Here is a 12,606-nt window from a genome sequence, read left to right on the forward strand (position 1 = left end):
CTTTGCATTGAAATTCTCATGCAATATACAGCTTATTGCATCAGCATATTCCTGTTAGCGATGAACCTACTTAACCTCTGCATGATTGAAATATTATTTGTGTACAGTATTCAAATTTTCTTATAATTAAAAATGATTGTGCTTCAACAAGAGGTAGGCTCATAGATTACAGATAATCTTGATGTTAATTAAGTTTCAATTTATAATGTGGTTCACTCTTTGTATTAAACTTTAGCTTATTACTTTTTGGCTAAATACAATGTACATAAACATAACAGTGTTTAATCATTTATCTTGATGTGGCTCTTACTGTATTGGTAGCCTTACAACTCTTGCTGCATCACAGCATTACTAGTTCTCTTGCAGAATTGTTGAGTAGCATGTTTTTACTAGAAATGTGTTAGGTTTTAGATTTTAAAACAAACACACCAGCCAAAAAGAAACCCCAAGGAATTGAGGCTATATTTGGGTTCCAAAGCCTGAAACTAATGAAACTGCAGTGGAGTTTTATAAAATCAATCCATCTCAGTACAAAGGTGAGAGTGATCTGAAATTCAGATTGGTTAACACAAACAGATAGCAAACACAACACTGTTTCTATTGACTCAAGCAATAAAGCAGAAATGAAGGACAGGTGCTCGAGTTCCCACCTTGTTTACAAGTGACACGCACAGCTCCAGCGCAAAAGGAAGCAAGCCACAAGGGAAAGTGAGGGTACAAAGTGTCCACTCACTCCTCCAGTCTTCCCTTCTTCAGCCACAAGGAGGTTGGTCCCTTCACAGCTTTTCTCAGGGCCTGTTTTCACCATGTCCTTGCCTTTCCTTGCCTTTGCTCCCTATATTTGCTTCTATTTTCCCACCCTTTATCTAAAAATCTGCCATTTGAGTCCCTCTGAAGTTGCTCTTCCCACACACTGTTGAGCAGCTGCCTTTAGGTTTGGATGGCAGCCTGCATCTGTGTTGTGGGATTGAAATACAGCATAGAGGAGGCCCTTCCATCAATTATGGGCTGTGTGCAGGAGCTGATCTCTAATGAAATTGCCCCTCAAGGCCAACTACCTTGAGGAGAAAGAACACAAACCAGTCCAGGCACGAGGCTTCAGTCTGCTCTTAATCACTGAGTTGCCTGGCTCTGTCCTCAGTGCGCCTTTAGTGAAACAGCACACCTCAGTCCCACATCTGGGCATCAGTAAGGCTGCTGGAGAAGCAATCAGCCTCAGGGGAGGATGCCAGCCAGCAGTAGTGATAAGCAGATGGAGAAAGGAATGTCCCAGGATCCCCATATCCCAGCAGAACTGCACTTGGAATGCTTTTTATTTTTTGTAAAAGCAAAATTGCATTGGCAAAATCAGACTTCCACTGCCTGCACTTCCTCTCCATCACGTCATGTCTCCAATTCCAGTCACTGGGTCTGCAGAAGTGGAATGGCAGGGCCACAGGCAGTGTTGTCTCTGACAAGTTAGACTTGTGGATCTGGCTTGCTCAGAAGCAATTTGTGTGCATTGCTGATCCTCAGCTGAGGATGTGAGAACGGCACTGATCAAGGAACTTGCCCCAAAGGAACACATCACAAGGCTGTACTTTAAAAACAGCAAAAACCAAACAACGCACACCTCTACAGAAAACTTGTCCTGCATGAGCCAGGGATACAAATAATGCTAAAGAAAAAATACTTTCCCTTTAATAGTCATGTTTTAACAGAAAAAGGGCATTTTGTGTCCTAAAATATGTAAAGATAACATCTGCAGAAAAACTAGCAGTCACCTTGTTTATCATGGACAAGCTACACCCAACTTTTAAAGACTGAAATGCAAGAGGATGGGTTTCACGGTGTCCTCTCAGGATGCCCTCAGGAATGATTGGAATTTATGTCACAAGAAAACAATTCCCAGTATCAAAATCAGCAATTTATGATCTCGTAACTGCTATGTAGCTATGTTAGCATAGGTCTAGTGAGCAGAGAAACCAGTTTTGCTATGCATAAATCAAACTGTATGTGGCCTCTCTGGTCTTATAGCCTGCCTTATCTGTCAGAAGTAGAAAGTGCACTATTTCAAGTTTCCCACAAATCTTCTTTTGTAAAACTTACAAAAATGGGGGTTTGTGTTGTTTCTGCTGCCTCAGTAATGTTGTCATCTTGTCAGGCACAAAAGAGGAATTTTGCCTGTGGTAATTTCAGTTCTTCTCACTCAAAGCTGTGACATGGTAACTATTGCCCACCTTAGTGGCTTGTCTATGAGCCCCTGCCTTGTTAATAAATGTCACTTTTTCTAAGCTTCTCCTTATATGCAGATGAGCTGTTCATCTCTGCCCAGACAGGCAGAGAACTCTTACAGCAATTACAGCAGGAATAACTACTGTACTTTTTTTTTTTTTTTTTTTTTTTTTGAGAAGATGGCAGACATTTTAACTTACAAACTTTCTTTGAAGATCATAAATCATAGTCTGCATACCTCTCTTTATCTGTGAGGATGACATATGCACATTTTGAACAACAGCTAGTATTTTGTTCACCACTAATGAAGTTAGGGCCTGCCTTTATCTTTTGCAGAACTTGTGCAATTGTACTTAAAGCATGTTACTATAGGATCAAAATATATTTTGCAGTCTTAATAGTGTTCTGTCTTAATAGTTTGTTCTCCAGACATAACACTTTCATGAAATTAATAGTAATAATGAAATCCTAAAATTATGTAAGTATTGTCTGAATAGTTAAATATGAAGAGAATTTTTTTGAGAGTAGAGGGGCCCTAATCAGTGCCTATTACTATCTGAAGGGAGGGTGTCAAGAGGACAGAGCCAGGCTCTTGGTGGTGCCAAGTAAAAGGAGGAGAAAGGCAATGGGCAGAAATAGATGCACAGGGAAGTTCCACCTAAATATGAGAAAGAACTTTTTTACTGTGTGGGTGACTGAGCACTGGAACAGATTGCCCACAGAGGTTGTGGAAGTCTCTGTACTGAGGATATCCAGGAACAATCTGGATGCAATCCTGTGCCATGTGCTCCAGGGTGTCCATGCCTGAGCAGGGAGGTTGGATCCGATGACCCAGCGTGGTGCCTTCCAACCTGACCCTTGTGGGAATATTCAGTGATTCTGTGGGGTTTGGCTGTTTTCCCAGGAAGGCTCCTCGGTGTTTTCTGGAAAAAGCAACCATGCAACGCTTTGAGTTGGGCCTCAACGCTTATCCCCGCAGCCATGGGAAGGGACACCTCGCACCGAGCCCGGCTGCTCAGGGCAGTCACGGCCCCTGAGGTCGCTGGGAGCGGTCGGGGCGCGGCCGGCAGCGGCCATTCGGGGCGGGGAGCGGGACCCTCGGTCCCGGAGGTCTCTGGGGAGCGGTCGGGGTCCGGCCGGCAGTGGCCATTGGGGGCAGGCCCGGGCGCCACCGCCCCTTCCCGCTCCCGCCCCTGCGTCCCCCGCCGCTTCCGGGGCGCGCTCCCGCCATGCCGCGGGCCCGGGGCGGGGCGCAGGCACGGCTCGCGCCCGTCACGCTGACGTCACCTGGCGTGAGGAAGTGCCTCCTCATTGGCCGGGCTTCCCCCTCACCCCTCCGCGCCTCTCCCTGATTGGCCCTGCCGGCGGGGCCCAGCCAATCGGCGGCGCCGATGGCGGCCAGGCACCGCCCCGGCAGGCGCTCGGGGGTGGAAGCCGCCGCCATGTTGTCGTGAGCAGCGGCGGCGCTGCGGGACGCGCCGGAGCGGCGGGCGCGGGCCCCCGGGGCGGCCGTGACCTCCGGCGGCGGCGGCGGCTCCTCCCCGGCGGGCGCCCGCGGTGCTGCTGCTGCTGCCGCCGCAGCCTCCCCCCTGCGAATGATGCGGCGGGAGGCGCCGCTGGGCTGGGTCGGAGCTCGGGCGGCGGCAGAAGCGGCGGCGCTGGGCAGTGTCCGGTCGGAGGAGGAGGAGGCGGCGGCCGCCCGGTCCCCAGCGCCCCGCGGCGGCCGGGCGGGCGCAGGATGCTGAGAGCGACCCCGCGCCCTGGTCGCGCTGCGAGGAAAGGGCCCCCCCGGGGCTGAGCGCGGAGCCGCCCCCGTCCCCCCGCCCCGCACGTGCTTTTTCCCCGCTCTCCCCCCGTCTCCTCCAGCCCCCTCGCCCGCCCGGCACCGCCTCCCCGGCGGCCCCGGTGCGAGCGGCTCCGCCCCGTCCGGCTCCTCCCGCGGCGGGAGCGCGGCGGGGCCGGCGGAACATGGCGTGGGTGCTGAAGATGGATGAAGTGATCGAGTCCGGGCTGGTGCACGACTTCGACGCCAGCCTCTCGGGCATCGGGCAGGAGCTGGGAGCCGGTGCCTACAGCATGAGGTAACTCGGCCCGCAGCGCATCCCATCCCATCCCCGCCGCCGGGCGCCGCGTCCCCGCCGGCCTCCTCGGGCCGCGCTGCCCTGCCCGTGCCGTGGGCAGGCTGAGGCTGCGCGGGAAGGAGCCGGAGTTTCTCCTTTCCCCCCACCTTTTTTCTTTCTTTTTTATTATTTTTTTAACTCCTTATGCTTTTCCCGAGGCGCGGGCCCGTGCCGCAGGGGCTCCCGCCCTGCCGTACTGGCAGGTGGCCGCTCGGGAAGGGCGGGCAGCCGCCTGCGCCGGGGTGCTGCTGCCTTTATATGCCAGATCCTGCCCTAAAACTGATATTTCGCTGTCTCTTCGGGGTGTAACCGGACCCTGCCTTCCAAACTATGGTCGTCTTACGCTCGGCAAATGTAGTTCTGTCGTGATAAACAATAGGTGTTTCCTGCCAGGTTTAAAAATGTTATTTCTCGAGCAGGTAAACGTTGTCGTTAATAGAGTGGTTGTACTTTATTCAATACTTACTCTGTATTTCTGTGTAGTGATGGGGTTTTTTCTATGTAGTGTGTCTTTAATGATGGGGTTTTTTTTCCTTGCCGTGTAGGTCTCTGTTCGTAGTCAACTTGGCGGTTTCCTTACCTTTTGATTGTTTTCCAGGTTTTACGGAGTTAGTGTTTAAGTAGCGTTCGGGTGTACCTTCTCGAAACTAAGTTAAAACTGTACTTGTTTGAGTAAATTTTAGCTTGCTCATGGGCAGAATGTGTGGATTCCTGAGTGACGACTTAGTGTGAAAGAGAGAAACTGTTTTGGAGGCAACGACAGACATTTTAAGTCCAAGGTTTTCGACAGGGTTTGTCGGTGTTAAAGGATTTTGTCTGGAGAAGTAAAACACTTGCATTTGATAGTTTTGATGGCCTAGCCTGGATAAAAGGCACGTTCTCTCTCAAGGGAAACTGGAGCTTGCAGGTGACCACAAGCTTCATCTATTATGTATGCTTTAAGGCACGACTTCCCAGGTAAAATGTTTGGAAGTGCAGTGTCTTTGCTGGAAGTTACAGAAAAGGGCTTCTGCTGGAGAGAAATGAGGACACTTTGATAGTGTTTGGTATTGTGAGTTCGGTGGATTTATGGTGGGACATGTATTTGATGGGGGTTTTGTTCTGTGTGGGGCTTGGATTGTGTGTTGGTTGGTTGGTTTGTTTTTTGTTGTTTTGTTTCGGGGTTTTTTTAAATTAAAAATAACGTTGAGAACTTGCCAGTTCAGAGAACGAAGTGATTCATTTCTCTTGATGAGAATATTCCTGATTTTATATTCAGCTTGTCTGGATTTTATCCCACTTCTGTCCTGTTTCTGTCTTTGCCTTCAGTCATTCATCCCATGAAGTGGTGTGCCAGTTTTTTTGGGCAGCTGTGTGGTTGTTGCCTGGGTTGGTTCTAAGTGCAGACATGAATGGGAAATGAGTGTGCTCATGTTCAAGAGCTGCTCTTCTCTATCTTGATCCAGTTCTTTCTAGGATCTCTTATGATTAAAAGTTCTGCATTTTGACTGTTAGGTTTTTCTATATTTTCCTGTGTATTCCTAACTTCATTTCTCATCCCAGTAATGCACCTACTTCAGTTTCTAGGAATTGTAAGAATTATCTTATTGTTGTGGGATAGATTTTTTTTTTTCTGGTCATATCATCCTGTTATGGTGGCTGGCTTTTTGTTACATATACCTGCCTATTAGGACATTTTGAATTACCACAGAAAGAGTTGTAACCATTAAAAACAGCACTTAAAAATAGTATTTTATAAGCTAAGCTCTATATTAGTCTTGAATCTTGTTCTGCACTTCCTCTGCAGAGTATTTTTAGAAAACATACAGAGTAGTAGTAGTATTTGTAGCTACAGTCACAGACCCTGTAGTTCAAGAGGTCACCTAATTGCCATCAGTGTTTGTTGGATTCAGATTCTCAGCACAATGTAAGTAAGTTATTCTGTGTATTGGTTAGATTTCTACTTCAGAGAAATTATGGCCTGTCAAGTGATGTGAGAGGGGAAAACCAAAAGAAGTGGCAAAGCATGAACAGGAAGGACACTGCTCTGTCACTGTTCATTGTGCCACTGGAAGTTAATTACTTGTCACTTTCTAACAAAGCAGAAGAAGAAAATTAAATATTGCCTAGAGGAGAGTTCTCAGTGAACTCCCCAAGGTATATGCCCCCTTGATTTTCTTAGATCTGCATGTAATCTCTTTAACTGTTGGGGTTGTATATAAAGGAGTTGATACTTCCTGGAGTTGATGGTAAGTCAGAGCCCTTAGATAGAATTTATGGCATTACTCCTGTGTTTATTCTTCCTGGAAAGGTTGCATATGTTCATTGATCATCAGTCCATTATAGGACTTTTGTTAGAAGGCAGCTAAGTGCCTCCTGAATTTCCCTTCAGATTCACAGTTTTAGTTTTAGATACTTTCTGAAATTTCTTTATCAAGTCTCAATACCCATTTTTTTTCTGGTAGCACCTTCTCATGCAAAAAGAAACTACCTATAATCACAAAATTAAATTAAATTTGTTGTAACAGTTGTCAGATGTGTCAACACCTGCACCAAAACCCATATAAAAACATTGTACCCTTCAGTGATACTGAGTTTTGAGTTAATTTAAGGAAGTTAATGTTTGTTTCTGTTGGTAATGGCACCTATCATGTTTTCTTTTGAATCCCTCATAATATCCGTTGTAACACAGAAGCAGTTGTGTATGTTTGAGGATCACTCATGGTTGCTATGAACTATAAAAAAATGGAGGCTGTTTAAAGTTAAGTTTCAAAGAACTGCATGTCATCTTTCTACCAGAATTCCATTTTTTATCAGTGAATTATTTGATTATTCAATCTCTATACATTGGGTTAATTGAGCATTAATAGACAGAAAAATACTTTAATGACTAAATTTTTATGTGTAATTTGAAAGCTTAGTAAATGGATTTATTTAAATGTTTGCAATTCCAATGGTGTTTGTAGTGGTACAATTCAACCCTCTCATGGGGAACTTGAAAATTATTTCAAGAGTAGCTGTTTTGGTACAAAAGACTCTATGAAAATACATGCAGGCAATCCTCCATTTTTGGAGAATCAAGTCAGTTTGCCTGTGCTGCATCTCCCAAACACTTCATTGTCTTTGGAGAATGCAGCTGTGTGCTGCCTTGGTTGAGGAGAGGAAAGCCTGATGCAGCCTTCACTCGTCTCCTCGCTGTGCTGTGGAGAGCCTTGGCTGGTGAGGGCACTTTGTGTACCAAGCTCTCCAGCACAGTTCAGGCTGAAGGAACTCTGTGATGGTCCGTCAGGAAATGTTGTCTGACAAATTGAAGCTCTCTTTTCAGGAGGAGAAAGGGAGGGTGTTCTCTTCTAACAGCTTTTGGGTCCCTGGCAGCCTTTTTGGCTTCTGATAAACATGATTGGGTTGTGACAGTTACTGCCTTAACTAAATAATTGCTGGGCAAAACCAAAAAAGAGTTCCTATTCAGGCCCTGGTTTTGGCTGCTGTTACATTATGACAGGCAAATTGCTGTTTATGTTTCCCCTAATGTCTCCCACTCTTTTGAGACTCTACTGCTGCTTATATTGGATTTTTGAAAGAGAAATCTTTGCTGATGCTGTCCTGATTTGCTTTTCTTTTCTACTTTTTTAGATGTACAAAGTATTTTCTGCAGAATACATTATAAAGCTTCTCTTTTAGTGGTCTGTTCTATTTTTTTATGCATTGCACTGTAGAAAAAAAAATTCACTCACATATAGACTCTAAAATAAGATGTCGGGTACTGATTGGAATTGGAGCTCAATTCTTTGTGCAAGCACACAAGTAAGTAAATACCTGTGAGGAAATAGGCATTTGAGGGAAAAGTGTGTCCATAAATCTAAGCTTCCTTGTTCTGTTACCACGAATAAAACATGTTGAAAGATAAACCTCGTGTTCTAGATCGTTGACATTGGCCTGGGTTTGAGTGTTTTTGTTGTTGTTTTCTTCCAAGTTGAATGTGTGAATACGTTACAAAAAGTCAGGGGGCAGTTTAATTTTTAAGGAAAAGACTTCAAAGTGCAGAACTGCCTTCTCTGTTCTCTGTCACCTCTGCTGTTGGGTGTGCATAGCAGATTGAGAGCAGGGCAGCAGGTCTGCCTTCGTGTGCTCGGCTCCATGTAGAGCCATCTGTACTGGAGCCTGCTGCAAGTGAGAGCAGCTGCCTGACCTCCCTGTGTTGGAGGAGTGGATTTGTCATGGTGAACATTCTTACTTCTTTTCCTTGGTAGGAAGGACACATGTGATGATGTTGGTATTTTCTTCTTTGATTGGTGGTTTCTTGTATTTTGTGCCAGACTGCCCTTAAATTGAAGCCTTTCTCCATCTGAGTTTCTGTGGGATGGTCTGTGGGATTCCCAGGAACAGCATGACATTTGCACCTGTTTCTCCTGTGTAGGATTTCTCAGACAGCTGTTGCAGAGAAGGTTTTTTCCCAGAAATTAATTCCAGGGGTCCTCCCCCCCATCAAACTTGCTTTTTAGGAAGTACCAGGTCTCCCATTGCCTTACATTTTCCTATGGCTTGCTCATACCTGTGAACAGTTCAGAGCTTGGCCTTGAGATCATAACTCTTAATTCAAAGACTGCTTGAGAAAAATTTTTCCTAAAGGTATTTGTCCTTGTAAAAAACATGCTTTAAAGTTTCAAAAGACCTGTTCAAAAGGCCTTGGGATGCTTTAGTACTCACACCCAAAAGTGTACATACAATCCAGAAGATAGATAAGGCAGATGATTGATGGAACATCAGTTTGAATTTTGTTGACAGAGTAGTTCCCGTTCTTGTAAGGACAGGAAGTTCTTAATTTATTTTTTGACCCTATTATTATTATTAGGGAGGGGGTTTTTTGCATGTGTGTGTTAGGCTTTTTTTAAAATGCTTTGGACAATGTGTGGAAAGAAGGTTTCAAATTTTTAAGGAAGGTGATTTTGAAGGCTTACAAACACATTTCACAAGCATGGGGGGGATAAATTACATTTTTCTTGGTTTTTGTAATATGTTTATCTAGGGTACATGACTTAGGACAGCTTCTCACATGTGCTGGATCCCACTGGATGCCTTAGTTCAAGTGGTAACATTCACCTTACTTCCTCTTCTAAGCCTTCCTGCTTTTGTATGATGAGGTTTCATGTATGCACCTCTGTAGCATAAGTAGTGTTGAGCATAACTTGTGTTGGAGGGTAGGTTTGCTGCCTGCATTTGGGATGTAATGAAGACTTTGTTGGGTTGTTCTCTGGGTAAATTTTCCTCCTCCCTATAGGTGCCTTTCATTTGAATGCTTTAGATAACACATGCTGAGGAACTGAGATAAGACTTTTCTTACTAGAGCTAATAGTTTCAAAAACTTGGTCTTGGAGTTCCTTCCATCAGGAGAGTAAATCCTGCTAAATGGACTTTCTCAAATGATATTAGAAAATATAAAAGATGCTACTTGTCCTTCCAAAGGTTACTACTCACCCATACCATCAGCTTCCTTGTAGCTCTAGAGTTCACTTAAATGAGACGAGTGAAGTAAATGAATCTTTACTTCACAAGATCAAAAGTTAATAATGGCAAAAAAGGAACAGAATTAGTCTCTTCAAGCTCTCTGTTCTCCTGTAGTCTGAAATAATTTCAGCAGTAGCTATTTTGGAACACTTGGCTTTTCCTCCATGTAGGCTGCTCTGCCAGTTGGCACTTCAATTTAGGTAAGAACTTCAAGTTTAGGTTCTTTGCTGTGTGAAATATCTTAAGCAAAGCTGGCACTACAAGTCCCTGTCTCTCATCTCTACTGGCCTAACAAAACCAAAATTTCACCAGGTGAGTAAGAAAATGACTGAAGGATGCTTACATATGTGTATGTAGGCATGGAGGCTGCCAGGGCTTGACTGTGGGCAGATGATTTGTTCTGCTGGGACATTGGCTCATTATAAATGCAGAAATTGTAGTGGGGGTCTGAGAGGAGAAAGGCTGGAGCTGACAAGGTTGATCTGTTCTCTGTATTGTGTTTGTTTGTGGGATTTCTTTATGGGTTTGGTTTTTGTCGTTGTTGGGTGTTAAAATAGAATCAGTCTAAGATTAGAGGTGGTAAAAAGACTGATTTAGCATCTCCATAGTTTCTGGTAATGTGATTGATGCAATAGCATATATTATATGCAGTTTTTAATCTTTAGCTTTTAATATTAAAAATATTAAGTTTCTGTTTCCTGTTCTGTTTCCCATTGTCAGCAGTCTTTGCCTCTTTTCTTCACCTGTGCTGCAATGAATTTTTATTTGTAGAAAATGTTTGTTGCTGTGAAATTTAGCTAGTCCCTGATCCTTAAACTGATCCTTCAGGTCTTATTTTGAAATACCTTATTGACTGTTTTAATTGCGGCTTTAGTCTGTTTTTAGATGGGGAAAGAGTGTATGTTGAAATGCAAGAAACACCAATATTTCATTGTTTGCAAGTGAGTGAATCAAAATATTTTTTAAATGGTATTTATTTAAAGATGGTCTAGGAAGAAGTTTACATTGCATTGCCTTGTGTTTTCCTTTGAAATGTATTAGTACTCAGAAGAGTTTTACCGGAAAAAATTGTCTTGTGCTGTCTTATGGAATATTTTTTAGAATGGTGGCATTTAAGAATGAACAGTGTGCTCTCTTTACAGCTAAATTGTAGGCTTGTAGAGCTGGATGTCTTTATTTTTCCTTCTTCTTCTGCAGTGGCAGTTAGTCATTACGCTTTGGAAGTATTAGCAAAAGCTGGTTTAAAGCTGCCTAAATTGGTGTATTTGTAGGCTTCCAATGCAAAGTCTCTTAGCTAATTCATCAACCCCACATCACACTTTCTTAAGCCAGATCAGCTACATTATAAACTTCAAATTGTGAGTGGAAAATGAAGACTTTAAAGATATTTTTCACAAATACACAAAAGATTTCTCTTTAATCATGTGTGCTATGTGAAGGCAAGTGCTGCAGAACTTACTCAAGAATTACAAGTAATTTATTTGATGAGATACTTCTCATGCCCTGGTTGTTTCACTTTGACTGGTGTGTGTATTTTAAACATTGCCCTTGTTTCCATGTTGTTGCCATTTTAAAGTTCCTCCTCATAATGGCACTTGTGTTTTGGGTGCTGAAGTGTGTGGTGAGCGTGGGTTCCTGGTGCAGCAGTCCTGTCCTGAGAGCACACTTGCTTCCCTCTGCTTGTCACTGTCGCAGCACTCCCTCTTGTGTTGGGCTGCTCCTGCTGCCCTCCCGATGACTTCGGGGCTTGAAGCAGCTCCTTCCTTCAGTTTCTTCTGAGTCATCCTCAAGGAGCACTCACCCATCTGTGGATTTTGCTGCCTTACTCACGGATTCTTGTCTCTGTATGAGAAAACTCTTTTAAGGGTGTCCACTCTCTGAAGTGGTTATTTCACATCTTCATTTGTAGCTTAATTCTTCTCTGGGCTACAGATTGAGGAGGTGGCATCAGAAGTAGCTAGGACATGGTTCAGTTTTTTGGGCAGTGTACTGCCTTGTCCTGCTCTCATCAGTCTTTGTAGCATCTCCTGTGGTTTCTTCCTAGTGAAAGGGAATCTGTATGGGTGTCTTTTTTTGGTCTCTTTGAGGATTCACAGTACAGTCTCTTCAAGGCATAGACAAATTTCTTAGACTTTTTCACCCTTCATAAATATTTTCTTGTCAATATAAGGTTTTCCAAGTAGCGCCGGGAGTAACAGCCCTAGTGGAATGTGGCACTTGCCCTGAAAAAAAGTTGGGGTGCCCCTGCACTCTGCATATCTAAGACTTAAGCAGACCAAGTCTTACATTCTAAGCCTATGCAACATAAAAATATTGGCTGTCATTTCATTTTTTGAATTTATGATGATATGCTTTCTTGATTCTTCAGATATGAGCTGGAATTCATTAGCAATTAATAGACTTTTCTTTAAATAAAGCAGACTCTTGCAGAAATGAAGAACAGTTAAAAACCAGTTTTACTTCAAAAATTTTAGTGTACAACTAACAAATAGGTGTGCAATACAGGCATTCATAACTGTTTTACAAAATATATCAAATCCATCTTTGAGATCAATGCAAGAGATAGAAACAAGATACATGTTGGTTAAAAACTAAATTAACATGTGAGGTGGTGTGAGATCTCAATTCACATTTGAAACCTTTTTAAGGAAAGTTGCATGGATATGCAGATGATGTCGTCATGAACAAAAATTCAGTACAAGAAAAGCTCCTAAAAATCTAATTTATGCAGGATTTTTGAATACAAGCAAGATTAGTACTAATACAGATTATTAATTTCTGTAGAAAG

The 12,606-nt window shown here is 43.6% G+C and overlaps 1 protein-coding gene across 7 annotated transcripts in view; it reads left to right on the top strand.

Moving 5' to 3' along the window:
* The window catches only part of UBP1 (upstream binding protein 1), a 50,816-nt gene that overhangs the window by 11,853 nt on the left and 26,357 nt on the right, over positions 1 to 12,606 (top strand). For 2 of the 7 annotated variants that reach the window (XM_063157871.1, XM_063157889.1), the window contains exon 1: positions 4,137 to 4,295. The exons of the other annotated variants lie outside the window; for them this stretch is intronic. In XM_063157871.1, coding sequence (XP_063013941.1) covers positions 4,183 to 4,295 — 113 coding nt within the window. In that variant the 5' untranslated portion in view covers positions 4,137 to 4,182. Of the gene's footprint in view, positions 1 to 4,136; positions 4,296 to 12,606 lie in introns of those variants that run through there. 7 annotated transcript variants of the gene reach the window in all.

The sequence above is a fragment of the Melospiza melodia genome, chromosome 1 (genome assembly GCF_035770615.1).
Source record: "Melospiza melodia melodia isolate bMelMel2 chromosome 1, bMelMel2.pri, whole genome shotgun sequence".
NCBI classification, from domain to species: domain Eukaryota; kingdom Metazoa; phylum Chordata; class Aves; order Passeriformes; family Passerellidae; genus Melospiza; species Melospiza melodia.